Source organism: Cornus florida, unplaced genomic scaffold (assembly GCF_030987335.1).
Source record: "Cornus florida cultivar Cherokee Brave unplaced genomic scaffold, ASM3098733v1 CherokeeBrave_3.0.0_Hap2_Chr04, whole genome shotgun sequence".
Lineage (NCBI taxonomy): Eukaryota > Viridiplantae > Streptophyta > Magnoliopsida > Cornales > Cornaceae > Cornus > Cornus florida.
The window spans coordinates 90,736,120-90,753,043 of NW_026775574.1; the positions used below are offsets into that span (position 1 = coordinate 90,736,120).

The following is a 16,924-nucleotide window of genomic DNA, read 5'->3' on the forward strand; positions in this document are numbered from 1 at the left end:
TATGAACACCGATATGAAATATAAACACAGTACAACATGAATACGTTGACACGTTAAATTTGAACACGGAATGAGATATGTTGGTCAAATGACCGGAATGTGTGTCCAAAGGCCAAATGTACGAAGTAATAAATTATATTTTCAAATTATAGACACAATAATGAAGTGTGAACACGTGTTCAAGAGTTTCCATGTAGTGTCCGTGTTCAACAATTTCGTAGAATTATCCGTGTTTCTTAGCTTAATATTACACTCCGCACCAAGAGGTCACAAACCACGCAGGCGTGCATGAACTTGTTATAAAGTTGCAATTTTATTAGGGTTTGGGCCTAGTACTAGTCTGATGTTCGAACCTTCACTTTTATGAACTCTTTCTCTCTCTCTCTAATATCAAGTTTATGGAATTTATGCAAACAAATTTTGGCATTTTAAAGCAATGCATGACATAGTTGGGAAGAGCTTATACTACTGATTTAATTATAACTTCACGGCCAGCTTTACTACTCAATTTTAGTTTTAAATAATAAATAATTTACCAAATTTTGATCCCTCAAAACAAAAAGAAAAAAAGTTAGCACTAAAAAATGGAATCAAATTATAAATGAAGGATTCCTTACATATAAACACGTGTAAATAAGCATTAAGCAGGCACACAACATTAATGAGTTATCACTAAACACCAAGTATCACAAGAATTCCGAATTTAAAATTAACATTTCTAATTTCCCGTAGCAGCTTATAAAATCTTAGGAGATTAAATTTTAATTTATTTATTACAATGCCAAGTAACTCCAGTAACTTTACCATTGAAGCCCATACGGTGATATGATTCTGAAATTTCCAGCATGATCACACAGCATTCCGATTCAGAATCACCAATTCTGCCATTCCCCAGCTAGAAAAAAAGTCTATGAACTAGATGTATTAGTAATAGTTACAGTCACGAAACTCTCTTACAAGTACGAACTAATTGCAAATAATTAAATTAAATGATTTTAGAAGAACGAACAAAACTAAACATTGAGCAGCCAAATGCAGTTGAGCGAGATTAAATAATATCCATTTTGACTCTTGCAGGTAGACTTTTTTGGAGTTGAATAGCCTGCTCTCTTGCATATTCTTTCTTCTCGGTTTCCATAAACATCCATGGTCTTGGTATGCCCAATATATGTGTACAGTGACGATCGATAATAATCCTCTCCAACCTGACGGCATTCTTAATCAAGTATTGGGCAAGCTCAAGGTCAACAAGACAGCCAACAAACCCAGCCAGTTCCACCTCCTTTAGGCATTGAAGGGGACGGTCGCAAACTTTAGGAAGTTTTCTTTCTACATACGCACGAGGCCCCCAATAGCATAACTGTGAAACAAGAAAGCAGCAAATCATGCTTGTTTAAAATCTATATATATATATAAACATAATTGAATGTGTGAAACTTTTAAACACTACCAAAAGGCAAAAAATAACGGCTTAGAACAGATATGTGTGTGTGTGTGTGTGTGTGTGTTTTAAGTTTAGAACACAGACTTGTAGCAGTACTCTCAAGTCCGTTAAAAAAATGGTGCTGCACAACCATAAGGCATTTCAAACTCGAGAAGATATACCAGCCAAATCAAAATCGGTCCCAACGCAGTTTGATAATCAACGACTAAAACAGGGGCAGCTCCATGAAATATAAATGGAACTACTATGACATCCAAACAAGAACTTCATTACAAATAAGCAACTTACCATAATGTCGTCAAACATGAGAACTTTCAATTGATTACTTTTAGTCCTAGCAGGGTGTTGCTTTACATTAAAGCAGTATGTTAAAGTTTCTATGTACACAAATTTTGTGCTCTACAAAGTGTAGTAGACAAATATGTATAGCAACTCTATACTATATTAGCTCTATCAGAGCCTCTTTTATGTCTTTCCCCCGCGCCAAAAAAAAAATATACATACCCTTCTTCTTTTCTTCCTTTCTCGCTGGCAGGAGAATCTTCGTACTAGAACTATCTTCATAATTAGAAACAGATGTAAAAAAATAAAAATGATTCCTTTACTTTTATGTATCAATGTGAATATTTTTTATACAAAGAATAAAAGAATCAAGCATCTAGCCCTTAGCAAGGAAACCTAATCCGTATTAAAAAAAATTAACTATAGTAACCTACATATTTGCTTCATCAAGTTGTAATCACAACCAGAGCTGATACAAGGACGTTGTTCCAGAATCTGAGCAAGGCTAAATTAGTGTTAAAAAAATTATCAAACACTTTACATAGTCTCATTACCTACATGGACAGCCGGGCCAACTCATTGAGAACTCATATTGTGGTAGGGGACACTAAAAGAAAGTATCTCTTTCTTTTATGCGTGTGTAATTCAAAATCAAATTTGATAAATTTAGACTAAAACAAATCTCTTATGTTAACACAAAGACGTCATAAAAAAGCCATCCCCAACAAATTTTGAAACGAGATCAACATATCTCAAAACATGCAATTGACACTTTTTAGTATTGGACAAGAATATAATTGTACGAGGTAATTAGCAAAAATATTGCATATATGTAAATTTTATACTGTATATATACAAAGCTTCATCTTCCACACATGCAATTATTAGTACATAAAGTAGACAATTAATCAAAGTTATATATAGTAATATATAATAGATGTACTACACTCAAATTAACTCAACAAAGTCTTTTTCCCTATCCCAACTACTTGGAGTCGGCTATATGAATCCCAAATTTTCAATTCCGCTCTATTCATGGTCATAACCTTTGTCAACTACATGTTATCATATCCTCGTTACTAACTCTATACATGTTAAGTTTGGTCTTCCCCCACATGTTAAGTTTGATCTTCCCCTACATTACCCTCAATGTGAATTCTTCCTAACTAGCTCACTTAGATTATCTGCTGAGTTATGTTGTGTATACGAACATAGAGAGACAAATGCACAAACAAAAACACAAAACCTCTTCTATTTTTTCTCTCCTAGAAACCCAATTTCTTCCAGAAGTGCATACATTCACCAAATCACAAACTAATATATATATATATATATATATATATATATATATGTCTCCCAATAAAGGAGAAAAACAAAAAGAAGAACAAACAAACACCATTGCCTCATCAACCAAATTGTCATTTGTTCTCTTCTTTGTTTGCTCTTTAGCTCTCTTCCTCCAAGGAACTCTAGGTACGTACGTACCTCTCATCTCATTTCACTCAACTTATATATGTACAGGAACATATATTACACATTCTTCTATCACACATGCATATAGGTAGTTATTCAAAAAGAGTATATTATTGGATGTTTTTGGTTTTAGGTGAGCTAATATGTGAGAATTTGCCTACGGATGTGCGTTCGTATTCTATTGCATCATGTAGAGAACTATGCGACGGAAGATGAGAAGGAACTCTCATAAGGGTCTTCCCTTGTTAGTTACAATTTGTTAAACAAAAATCTGAAATATAAGTAGCTCAGCTTGCAATTCAAAGATTTGTTAACAAATTGCAAGAAAGAATATGAACATGAACATATATTCAATATTTCAATGTACACATTCTTATATCATACCTTCACAAGATGGGACCTACAGAGATTATATTTTTAACGATAAAAAATTATATAAATAACAATTTTTGTGTTCAAAATTTAGAAATCTGGACAAAAGAAGACCATTATCCAATGCAAGTAACTTTTATCCACGGTTGTCGCTGTGCGAGGAAGACACGAGATATAATTATCCTCTATCATTATACAAATCAATAAAAAAAAAATTATTTACCTTTAATTTAAGTTTGTGCAGCGAAGGTGATGCATTTATTAAGGTAGTCCAGCCGAGAATGCTTGTAGATTCATCTGCTATAACTTCCAATGTCAACTGCTTGAGCTTGGTAAATTCAGGAAGTTGTTTGAGTCCTCTATTACCCTGAAAATGCAAAACTTAATAAAAAAAAAAATTCATGCCCATTGGTATAATTTTGAAAAGTATTTGCTCAAAGAAATATAAACTAACCCTTTTCCAACGACTCAAATCCATGCCGAATGAAAGAGTCTCAAGCTGCGAAAAGTAGCTTGAAAATGGGAAAAAAGCAGAGTCTATTGGATCAATGTGATTTGAAATAGACAACTCAGCAAGCTGAAATGCATCCTTAATTTGCATATTTACTCTTTGACGCAGTCCAAAATATTTAAATGACACAAGACTAGTAGCACAAACCTCAAGACCCATCAAGTTGGGGCAGAAGGATATCTCCAAAAACTTCAGCCGAAGTGAAGAACCAATAACTTTAAAATTCACTAAATGTTCCGAGCTTTCTACTAGTAAAGATTCGAGAAGAGGACAATTGGAAAGGAAGTATTCAAGAATTTCTCCACTAATGTTCACACGCTTAAAACAGAGGGATCTTAGAGACCTAATGCTGGATAAACCCGCAGGACTTTTGATGTGAATATAACTCTGGTTTGGAAAAGTATATGCTATACCAGCAGCCTCTGCTGACAAGGTACATGGTTCGAAGTCCATCTCAAGCCTTTGTACACACTTTGCTATTGCAAACTCAATCCATCTATCAATGACACAACTAGAAGAGATATTCAAATAAAAAGAAACTCTAAACTCATCTATGGTTGAACCACGATGCGACTCCAGGACTTTGTTCACCCAACTTATGTACCTAGATCTTTCTACTTCCAGCAGCTCCTCATTCATTTCAAGTTCAAAAATTGTTTGTAAGGCATCAAAGTTTAGAACCCTGTTAAATGACCACAAACGTTCCCATCTTTTTGAGAGTACACAAGTGCTTGCCGCTTCTCTAATTCCCAGATGAGACACAACAGAAACAAGAATTTCATCAGGCAGCCCACTAATCAAGTCCTTGTAGTGTTTACTCTGATGAACCAAAATAATGGGCAAAAATTACCAAAAAAAAAAAACCATTAAATAAGAATTCTTCAGCAAATACACTAGACTAATCCAATCACTCAGAAAAGAAAAGAAAAAACCTTTAAATATGAATGCTTCAGCAAAAATACTAGACTAATCCAATCACCCAAAAAAAAAAAAAAAAAAAAAAAATCTTTAAATAAGAATGCTTCAGCAAAAATACTAGACTAATCCAATCGCCCCAAAAAAAATCTTTAAATAAGAATGCCTCAGCAAAAACACTAGACTAATCCAATCAACCAGAGAAAAAAAAATAATAAAAATTAATAATAAAAAAAATAAAAAATAAAAAATAAAAAAATAAGAATGCTTCAGCAAAAACCCTAGAATTAATCCAATCACCCAGGGGAAAAAAAAGAAGCTTTAAATAAGAATACTTCAGCAAAAACACTAGACTAATCTAATCACCCAGGTAAAAAAAAAAACCACCTTTAAGACTGATCAAAGTTAACATAGCTATTGACCAACAAAAAAAAATATATATATACAAAGACATAAATACGTACCTTGTGTTCTTTTCTGCGTTTAGAGATGAATCTCATCCTTTTCCTCATTGAAATTATTCTCCTCATAATTTATATATAAATAAGCTATGCATAGAGTACCCAAAAAAAATTTAAAGATTAAAGAAGGAGCTTATGATAATAGAAATTTATGAAAAGAAAAAAACACAGAAATCAGAAAAAGAGACTCACCTCAATCGAAGATTTAAAAGAGGAGCCCTAGTTTTCTTCACAGAACGAAGAAAGATCCGTGTTGGGAAAGTATGTTCGCAAGAGTTGAAACCCTCACCGTAATGTCGTTGTGATCAGCAACATGAACGTTTTCAATGGCAATTAATTGATTGCTCATCAACTTGTTCTATTGGCTGGGCAGGCCCTTGTTTGTCTTTTTGGGCCTGCTTTTCCATTTTGGTATTGTCATGGACTCATGGGCTAAGGCCCCAAATTTGTAAATATTCAATTTATATATATATCAGTAGCTTCAATTTCCAAAAAATAAAAATAAAAATAATTTTTTTTTAATTTTGAGTAAGTGGATCGGAGAAATAATTACATGCTCCCTGTTCTTTAGTCATGACCAATGACTATTTGACAGATAAGCACCACCTGAGAGTTTGGATTACGCGTCAACTTAGATAGTGGTGTAAAATCGGTTGTGGATCTGAAGATTTAAATGTTTTTGGGCCCAACAGATCTGCTTTTTTGCGACTTGCTGAAAGCCTATTCAAAAGTTGCCCTTTCTTGGGCCTAACAGACCTGCCTCTGCGCCTCTTATCATTCTTTTACTTCTGGGCTTTTATTGTATTGCCAAAATAAAAATAATAATAAATACACGTATCATGCATAAGTATTACTATCTTTTTCTCTAAATCTATATATATATATACACATACACATAATATTATTATTATTATTATTACCACAATTATAAGGTACATATATATTTCCGAATGAATTGACTATGTTCAATTTCAGAACTAATGCATTGAAAAAAGAATTGACTGTATTGAATTCTATAAATAACGTGCTAAATGACCAATTTCTGTATTGAATTCGAACTAATTTGAGTGTAGTACATCTATTATATAAATAATGTGTTAAGTTTATGGAATCCATGCAAATTGATTTTGGCATTTTAAAGCATTGCATGACATAGTTTGGAAGAGACGGACAATAGAGTCCCATTTTCACAGGAGTACTAAGCTGTGAAGAGAATTGCCAAAACTTCATCAGAGACCGATCCACCAAGGATATATTTTGATAAAACTGACGACGAACCTTCCTCATCTCGAAGAACCATACCACCACCACATTACTTGTTTTCAGAGCAAAAACCGGAATCAAAATTTAATTTTAGCATTCCGGAAGGAGGACTGCTCGGAAGGGAGGTAGTTGTAAAACCTGAACAATCAAGCAATCTATATTTATTTATTACAATGGCAAGTAACTCCAGTCACTATCTGTTCCTCAAATTTTATCAAACCGAAGCAAATTCTCACCGAGCTCTAATACCCCTAGTGCAAATCCGATGAGATGATCAAACTCAGAACTAAGAAATGTGCATGTCCTTGCCCACCATTGTAGCCAGTGTGGAGAAATGATCCTACCGTATTCAGTATCACCATTTCTACCATTCCCCGGCTACAAAAAGGAGACATGAACCAGATGTATTAGTAATAGTAACAGTCATGAAACTCTCTTAGAAGAACAATCTATATACAAATAAATAAATTCAATTTTATCTTATAAATTAAATCATCTTAAAAGTACAAGCAAACTAAACATTGAGCAGCCAAACACAGTTGAGCAAGATTAAATAATATCCATTTTGACTCTTGCAGGTAAGACTTTTTTGGAGTTGCATAGTCTGCTCTTTTGCATATTCTTTCTCCTTGGTTTCCTTAAACATCCATGGTCTTGGTATGCCCAATATATGTGTACAGTGATGATCGATAATAATCCTCTCCAACCTGATGGCATTCTTAATCAAGTATTGGGCAAGCTTGAGGTCAACAAGATGGCCAACAAACCCAGCCAGTTCCACCTCCTTTAGGCATTGAAAGGGACGGTTGCGAACTTCAGAGGGTTTTCTTTCTACATACCCACAAGGCCCCAAATAGTATAACTGTGAAACAGAAAAGCGGCAAATCATGCTTGTTTAAAATCTATATATATATAAACATAATTGAATGTGTGAAACTTTTAAACACTACCAAAAGGCATAAAATAACGGCTTAGAACAGATATATGTGTGTGTTTGTTTTAAGTTTAGAACACAGACTTGTAGCAGTACTCTCTAAGTCCGTTTCAGAAATGGTACTGCACAACCATAAGGCATTTCAAACTCGAGAAAATATACCAGCCAAATCAAAATCAGTCCCAACGCAGTTTGATAATCAACGAATAAAACAGGGGTAGATCCATGAAGTCTAAATGGCACTACTATGGCATCCAAACAAGAACTTCATTACAAATATGCAACTTAGTATAATGTTGTCAAACATGATAACTTTCAATTAATTACTTTTAGTCCTAACAGAGTGTTGCTTTACATTAAAGCAGTATGTTAAAGTTTCCATGTACACAAATTTTGTGCTCTGCAAAGAGTAGTAGACAAATATTTATAGCAAGTCTATACTATATTAGCTCTATCAGCACCTCTTTTATGTCTTTCCCCCGCGCCAAAAAAAAATTATATATATATATACCCTTCTTTTTTTACCTTTCTCGCCGGCAGGAGAATAATCGTACTAGAGCAATCTTCATAATTAGAAACAGATGTTTAAAAAATAAAAATGATTCCTTTACTTTTATGTATCAATGTGAATATTTTTTATATAAAGAATAAAAGAATCAAACATCTAGCCCTTAGCAAGGAAACCTAATCCGTATTCAAAAATCAACTATAGTGACCTACATATTTGCTTCATCAAGTTGTAATCACAACCAGAGCTGATACAAGGACGTTGTTCCGGAATCTAAGCAAGGCTAAATTGGTTTAAAAAAATTATCAAACACTTTACATAGTCTCATTACCTACATGGACAGCAGGGCCAACTCATTGAGAACTCATATTGTGGTAGGGGACACTAATAGAAAGTATCTCTTTCTTTTGTGTGTGTGTAATTCAGAATCAAATTTGATAAATTTAGACTAAAACAAATCTCTTATGTTAACACAAAGACGTCATAAAAAAGCCATCCCCAAACAAATTTTGAAATGGGATCAACATATCTAAAAACATGCAATTCACACTTTTTAGTATTGGACAAGAATATAATTGTACGAGGTAATTAGCAAAAATATTGCATATATGTAAATTTTACACTATATATTTACAAAGCTTCATCTTCCACGTAGGCAATTATTAGTACATAAAGTAGACAATTAATCAAAGTTATATATAGTAATATATAATAGATGTACTACACTCAAATTAACTCAACAAAGTCTTTTTCCCAATCCCAACTACTTGGAGTCGGCTATATGAATCCCAAATTTTCAATTCTGCTCTATTCACGGTCATAACCTCAGTCAACTACATGTTATCGTATCCTCGTTAATAACCAAGGGCGGAGCCAGGATTTGAAAATAGGGGGGGCTAAAGAAAAAAATCAAGCAAAGAATTTATTAGGGAAAAAAAAAAAAAAAAATCAAGCAGAAAAGATGAAAACACCAAAAACAATACCACATCATTTCAAACAACCCCTAACCCCCAGGTCTTCTTCAATCTTCTAGTTCTAATATGTTTGTAGGCTTGTTTTCTGGGTTAGGCCATTTATCATTTATGTTTTATTATGGATTGAGCAGCTTGGGCTCTGTTGGACTGGGCTGGGCTAGGCTTGGCTATGGCTAATAGGAAATAGTAGTACTAATTATTATTATTATTTTTTTTTTGGGACCTGGGCTATACAGGGAGCTCCGCCCCTGTTAATAACTCCATACATGTTAAGTTTGATCTTCCCCTACATTACCATCATGTGAATTCTTCCTAACTAGCTCACTTGGATTATCTGTTAAGTTATGTTGTGTACACACACATAGAGAGAGACACACACAAACAAAAACACAAAACCTCTTCTATTTATTCTCTCCTAGAAACCCAATTTCTTCCAGATGTGCAAACATTCACCAAATCACTAACTAAAATATCTATCTCCCAATAAAGGAGAAAAACAAAAAGATGAACAAACAAACACCATTGCCTCATCAACGAAATTGTCATTTGTTCTCTTCTTTGTTTGCTCTTTAGCTCTGTTCCTCCTAGGAACTCTAGATACGTACGTACCTCTCATCTCATTTCTCTTTACTTATATATGTACATGAACATATACTCATATTACACAATCTTTTATCATACATGCATATACGTAGTTATTCAAAGAGGGTGTATATTATTTCATGTTTTTGGTTTTAGGTGAGCTAATATGTGAGAATTTGCCTACGGATGTGCGTTCATATTCTATTGCATCATGTAGAGAACTATGCGACGGAAGATGAGAAGGAACTCTCATAAGGGCCTTCGCTTGTAGTTACAACTTGTTAAACAATTGTAACTACAAGATGGGACCTACAGAGATTATATTTTTAACAATAAAAAATTATATAAATAACAATTTTTGTGTTTAAGAAAAAATAAAAAATAAAATTTGTGTTTAAAATTTAGAAATCTTGACATAAAGAAGACCGTTATCCAATACAAGTAATTTCTATCCACGGTTGTTGCTGTGAGACGAAGACATGAGAGATAATTATCCTCTGTCATTATATAAATGTATTAAAAAAAATTATTTACCTTTAATTTAAGTTTATGCAGCGAAGGTGATGCATTTATTAAGGTAGTCCAACCGAGAATGCTTGTAGATTCATCTGCTATAACTTCCAATGTCAAGTGCTTGAGCTTGGTAAATTCAGGAAGTTGTTTGAATCCTCTATTACCCTGAAAAAGCAAAACTTATTAAAAATAAAAAATCCATGCCCATTGGTATAATTTTGAAAAGTATTTGCTCAAAGAAATATAAACTAACCCTTTTCCAATGAGTCAAATGCAGGCCCAACGAAAGAGTCTCAAGCTGCCAGAAGTAGCTTGAAAATGGGAAAAAAGCAGAGTCTATTGGATCAATGTGATTTGAAATAGACAGCTCAGCAAGCTGGAATGCATCCTTAATTTGCATATTTACACTTTGGCTCAGTCCAAAATATTTAAATGACACAAGACTAGTAGCACAAACCTCAAGACCCAACAAATTGGGACAGAAGGATATCTCCAAAAACTTCAGCCGAAGTGAAGAACCAATCACTTTTAAATTCACTAAATGTTCGAGTTTTCAACTAGTAAAGATTCGAGAATAGGACAACTGGAAAGGAAGTATTCAAGAATTTCTCCACTAATGTTCACACGCTTAAAACAGAGGGATCTTAGGGACCTAATGCTGGATAAACCCACGGGACTTTTGATGTGAATATAAGTCTGGTTTGGAAAAGTATATGGTATACCAGCAGCCTCTTCGAGAAGGTTACATGGTTGGAAGTCCACCTCAAGCCTTTGAACACACTTTGCTATTGCAAACTCAATCCATCTATCAATGACACAACTAGAAGAGATATTCAAACAAAAAGAAACTCTAAACTCGTCTATGGTTAAACCACGATGCGACTCCACGACTTTGTTCACCCAACTTATGTACTTAGATCTTTCTACTTCCAGCAGCTCCTTTGGATTCAATTCAAGAACAAAAATTGTTTGTAAAGCATCAAAGTTTAGAACCCTGTTAAATGACCACAAATGTTTCCATCTTTTTGAGAGTACAAAAGTGCGTGCCGCTTCTCTAATTCCCAGAAGAGACACAACAGAAACAAGAATTTCATCAGGCAGCCCACTCAGGGACGGATTCAGAAAATTATGTGAGTGGGGGCAACCTTTAACAACAAGAAGAAAAATTTTAAAATGTGGATTTGTGGAGGCAATAGTGCTAATTTTTTAAAAATTTTGTGGGGGCAATGGTTAATTTTTATAGGTATATATTTCAAAATATTTTTTTTACAAGGTGTATAATAAAATAAAAAAAATTCCAGTGGGGGCAATCCGTCCCTGAGCCCACTCATCCAGTCCTCCTTGTACTTTTTACTCTGATGAACAAAAAGAATGGGCATAAATTACCAACAAAAAAAAAAAAAACATTAAATAAGAATGTTTCACCAAATACACTAGACTAATCCAATCACCCAGAAAAGAAAAGAAAAAACCTTTAAATAAGAATGCTTCAGCAAAAACACTAGACTAATCGAATCACCCAGGAAAAAAAAAAAAAACACTATAACACTGATCAAAGTTAAACAATAGCTACTAACCAACAAAAACCAGAGGCAAACAAAAACAAAAATAAAAAGACATAAATATGTATGTACCTTGTGTTTTTTTGTTCGTTTAAAGTTCGATCTCAATATAAAAAAGCTCTGCATAGAAATTTACAGATTAACGAAGGAGGAATTTACAGATTAACGAAGGAGCTTATGACAACTCTGAATCCAATAGAAATTTATGAAAAGAAGAAAATAGTAGCCCTAGTTTCTTCTTCATACATCTACCAAATATCCAACCTTTGGTTGTTATAGTCCTCGCAAGATTTAATTTTTATTTGGTAAAACTGTAGAAAAAAAACTCCTGAACCATTCACTTTTTTGCAAATCTCTCCCTAAAGTATCAAAGTGTGCAAATAGCTCCATGGGAATCATCGGATGAACTTTTTCGCATATGTTAATTTGAAATGACGGAAACAACCTTACTTATTAAGTTATATAAAAAAAGAAAAAAAAAAAAAAAAAAAGCCTAATTTTTTTCTTTTCTTATATATACATATATATATATATATATATATATATATACACACGCGCGTATGCATCATATATCCGCCTCACTCATCGCTGGTGCTTAATACCAATTCTAACTCTACAGTGCTCAAGTTGTCACCGCCGCTGATGATTGCATCCTTCCATCGGTCTTTGATTCAGGTCGTTGTCAGAATTTCCTTTAACCAGTCTTTGATAGGTTGTTGCGGTTGAAACCAAAGATAGCCATGGACGGTGAGCACGAAGCTGAGAGATATGCCCAATTAACCTTACCAATAACAGTTTCAGTAGAGGGACGTTCCAAACATGTGGCTCTCCGGTCTTTAACAATGAAGGCTCTCTCTAAATTTGTCCACATATCCCTGGCTGTTTTTGTGTCCACCACATGTGGAAGGAATTCTTCATTGATCGTCCTTATTATCCAGCCTTGCACCGACACATCTGTTCTTTTCCATGCCAATGAATATGCTCTCGGGATGAACATATTATCATCTGGCAAAATGAAACCAACCAAGCCTTCATTCTCAAAAAGACGAAGCATCATCCTTGTCCACATAACAGAGTTGCTACTGGAAAGCTTTAAGGGAACAAAATCATTCACGTTGACATCTATTGGGTACGGGTACTCTGCAAAAGAGAGCCAGAATTTTTAAGAAATTAAGCCATTGATGGAATGTTGAGCATGTGTCTATATATATATATATATCAGTGTGTGTGTGTGGGTGGGTGAGTGTGTGTGTGAGAAATCTGTCATAAATTAAGTCACCTTACCCATATTACTTTCTTGCTGAACAGTTAACCTTTCCCACAAATCTTTAGTAGTTTCCAAGCACTCCACATCTGGAAGAACATGGTGTTCATCGATCGTCCCTTTCATCCATCTTTGTAATAGAGCATCAGATCTTTTCCATTCCTGGTGATTTGGGTTCTCTATCTCCCTCATGCCGTCCATAGAGCTATCATCGCCATCATCTGGTATTGTAATCCTTTCAGTTGGTGCTGAAACCTCACCATTTATGAAACCAACCATGCCTTGACTCTGAATAAGACGAAGCATTAGTTTTCCAGACAAAGTAATTTTCATTAGAGAGGTTGATCGGAACAAATCACAGGAAAATTATGATTACATCCTTCAAAAGATGAAGATAAAAAATCACAGAAAAAGGAAATTGCTCCTTATAATAGAACAAATCAAAAGGGAGAACTATGCTGTCCATTAACGAAATTGGGATAACGGCCGCAGCACAGGCGGACATAGAGGGGGGCTTGGGTGGGCTTGAGCCCCACCCAAAAATTTTTTTTTTTTTTTTTTAATAATGCTAAATTTAGTCCAATTCTAAAAATAAAAAAAAAATTTAGTAGTAGTATTAGTCCTCCTAAATATTAACCCATCCAAATAAGTCAAAGATTTAAGTTACAATTTTAAAACAAAGCTCAACCAAATAGGCCCAAGACAAATAAACCCTAAACAATCACTAAAACCTGATTAAGAGTTAGAGCATGAATCAGAAAGCTCCTCCTAATCTTCTATATGACCTAGCCCCTCTCCCTCTAAATTCTAATCGTATTTCCTTTAAAATTTTGAACTTTTTCATCTTTCGATCCCTCTAAGATTCAATCATCCTGTTAAAATTTTTTTTTTGCTTAGCTCCCCTCTTGACAATTCCTGGATTCGCCCTTGGGCGGCAACGACACTCCCTCGCATCACCCCCGAATCCAGATGCCTCCTCACTTCCAATCTACCGTCTCCGTGCAAAAGCTCCGGTGATTCAACACGCTGATTCTCGTGTTCTGGCTCTCCACGTTTTGCTTTTCTCTCACTGCTTCAATTTTCATAATCACTAACTCCAGAGGCTCTAATTCGCCTCTTTGGTACGACATTGAAGGAGCAAGGGTTTTTTGGTCATTTGACAACAAAGAAGGGTAGTTTCGGCATTCCCATCATTTCGACAGGCGCATGACTTTACACACGCCGGAAAAATTGATCCGGTGACTCTTAGGGGGCTATTTGCACACTTTGATTCTTCAGGGGGGGAATTTACAAAAAAATGGATAGTTCAGGAAATTTTTTTTTGCACTTTTGCCTTTTTATTTTGTATGGATGGGTGAAAAAAAAGTTATTACACTGGCCAATGAATAGTTGCCAAACAATCGATTACGTGTCAGCTAGCTAGTGATTAATCGAATTTTGAGAGTCCGACCATATATTAATTCTGTAGTCGATGATGTACGTAATTATATGTCTGTAGATGTTAGTACAAAAGGTAATGATTGATGTGTTTTTTTTTTTTTAACCCTAAATTATGGATCTGAAGGCCCGTTCAAATGTTTTCTTTGGGCCCAATAGATCTCCCCAACCTTTGATCTTTGGATTTTTCTTTTTTTTTGAGACTGGCTGAAGGGCCCATTTAAAAGTTGCCCATGCTTGGGCCCATTTAAAAGTTGCTCTAAAATTTGAAAGTTGATCTTCCTTCCACACGGTGGTTCTTTTGAAGTAATATTTACTATAATTTGAAAGTTGCTTTTGTATTACTATAATATACAAGTGGCCGAGAAACAATACGCACACTTGGTTGGTCTCAACTCTCAAGTTGTCAAACGACTCAAACCAATGTTGTTTATTTTCTTTTTTAATAAAAAATTAAACCAAACACACATTAGTCCCTGCTCATACTTGCAATAATCCCCCTAATGGCCGCCATTGAACTCTCAATATCCCTATTTGAGAATGAGACATTACCATTTAAATTAGAGACAGCATGGTATTACCAATGTCAATCTTAATAATAATTCAATTACAACATTAATTTATGTGAAGTTATTTTTAAATAATAGAATATCGATTTAGAAATCGTAAGTAATGTGATAAAGGTGATGGGTCCCACACCACTCCACTATATAAATTGAATTAAATTCAGTACTTAAATCATTATTCTACATATAACACAAATGTCAAATGACATTTGAATTGAAAAACGAAAATTCAAATTTTACTATCTAATAATATAGAATTTAGAATTCTAATTGTGATAAATAAATCGAAATTCTATATCGCTATATTCATCGTTATGCTCTATAAATATTCAATATTGATTGAAAATTCTATATTCATATTAATATGCCCCTAGGTATTCTCTACCTACCCACCTGTGTCGGTTTCGGGTACAGGTACCCTTTGTTGAAGGTCGTTCGAGCTTTTCCTGGGAGTATGGCATGGGTTACTTCAGCGCCGTAGCGCCTGGTACTCGAACATTGGCTCGAGACATTTTCTCTACCCCAACATTAAATTTGATGTTAAATGGGCACCTGTTCCTTTGAAAATCATAGCCAATCTTTTATTGGATTGGGTGGTAGCAGCTGACAAAGGTTAAAGGCAAAGGTGAGCTGGGATTCAGGCACATGGAAGCTTTTAACACTGCATTACTTGCCAAACAGAAGTAGAGGTTGCAAGTAAAGAGAAAGCTTTACCTTCTATTCAAGAGAAAATACTTTCTTATGTAGGCAAAAGTTGATGGAAAGCAAATTAAAATATGGTAGGATAATTGGATTATGGAGAAGGAAATGGAATAAATATCTAATCCGAGGATAAGGACTGAGAAATAATTCAGTTGATTCCTTTGAGTGATACCCAGAAGCAAATTTGGTCATGGACATCTAATGGAGGATTCTCATTAAATCCGCTTAATTTTAAGATTGAAGAACATATAGTTACAACTTGACTCTCTTAATAAGGTAAAAAAAGTCCAAACATAGCAATCATAGACTACCCCACAATTACCTTCCAAAAAAACAAACATTTTAACAAAATCTTTTGTTCAAACTGATAAAATGAAAAAAACATATCATCCACACCTTTTTTTATCTTCAAAGTTGGTGCAATAAATACTTCATTAAATTCATTGAGGAAATGAATATATTCTAAAAAATTAGTTGAACAAAATTCCAATGACCCAACACTGCTCCCTTCATCATGAGGAACAAATGGCCTTTTAACACTTACATACCCAATTGTCTTGCAATGGATTGCAAGGATTTATACAAGTGTTTATCCAATAGTTAAATTTCTTAAAATTTAGAACAAAATTCTAGATTATTTTATATAAGTATTCAACATCCAAGTGTCCAGAATATACCAGTCTTGTAGACAATTTATGTCAACATTCGTTTTTCTTTATTGCACTTTTTGCTGTTTTCTAGAAGATTGATTAATGTAATTAAAACAAAAATAAGGAAGACTTCTTGAATCCCAAACGAATAGAACGAACTTGAATCACAAAGTTGAGTTTAAAGAAAATTCGGAAATGTTATTAATGAGTGGGTATTTTGTTTGTGATTAATTACCGAGCTTTTTATCCATTTGGAATTTCTCCCTTCTTTTTCGAAGACATAAAAGAGATTATATCATTAAATTAGATAATTCTCTTTGGTAATATTTATTAATTTCAACTTATTATCAGAATGCTATTAATATTAACCTTTATATTAGTTTGATAAGAGCAATTATGTCATTGCTCACATCCTCACATATAATATGTACAAATGAGGCATACATACAAGCATACATAGTGAAAAACCAGTTCAAGTCCTAGTAGTAGAAGCATGCCAACTTCCATGTGT

The 16,924-nt window shown here is 34.1% G+C and overlaps 3 protein-coding genes across 4 annotated transcripts; all 3 read right to left on the reverse strand.

Moving 5' to 3' along the window:
* Positions 1 to 896: 896 nt before the first annotated feature.
* On the reverse strand, positions 897 to 5,795 carry LOC132303877 (putative FBD-associated F-box protein At5g56690). Of its 2 annotated transcripts, XM_059801323.1 has the most exons (5): positions 5,651 to 5,795; positions 5,462 to 5,545; positions 4,026 to 4,901; positions 3,795 to 3,938; positions 897 to 1,360 (listed from the first exon to the last, which is right to left on the reverse strand). In XM_059801323.1, the coding sequence occupies exons 2-5, from the start codon at positions 5,525 to 5,527 to the stop codon at positions 1,049 to 1,051; spliced, it is 1,398 nt and encodes a 465-aa protein (XP_059657306.1). In that variant the 5' UTR covers positions 5,528 to 5,545; positions 5,651 to 5,795; the 3' UTR covers positions 897 to 1,048. The 2 variants fall into 2 exon arrangements, with proteins under 2 accessions (XP_059657306.1, XP_059657307.1); XM_059801324.1 differs by lacking the exon at positions 5,462 to 5,545 and having other exon boundaries at positions 5,651 to 5,794.
* Positions 5,796 to 6,925: 1,130 nt separating this feature from the next.
* On the reverse strand, positions 6,926 to 11,611 carry LOC132305341 (putative F-box/FBD/LRR-repeat protein At1g78840). Its single transcript, XM_059802998.1, has 6 exons — positions 11,560 to 11,611; positions 11,146 to 11,377; positions 10,955 to 11,037; positions 10,486 to 10,769; positions 10,254 to 10,397; positions 6,926 to 7,099 (listed from the first exon to the last, which is right to left on the reverse strand). Exons 1-6 carry the CDS (start codon positions 11,609 to 11,611, stop codon positions 6,926 to 6,928), a joined length of 969 nt encoding a protein of 322 aa, XP_059658981.1.
* Positions 11,612 to 12,254: 643 nt separating this feature from the next.
* On the reverse strand, positions 12,255 to 13,487 carry LOC132302318 (uncharacterized). The gene is made up of 2 exons (XM_059799155.1): positions 13,079 to 13,487; positions 12,255 to 12,934 (listed from the first exon to the last, which is right to left on the reverse strand). Exons 1-2 carry the CDS (start codon positions 13,389 to 13,391, stop codon positions 12,489 to 12,491), a joined length of 759 nt encoding a protein of 252 aa, XP_059655138.1. The 5' UTR covers positions 13,392 to 13,487; the 3' UTR covers positions 12,255 to 12,488.
* Positions 13,488 to 16,924: the final 3,437 nt, after the last annotated feature.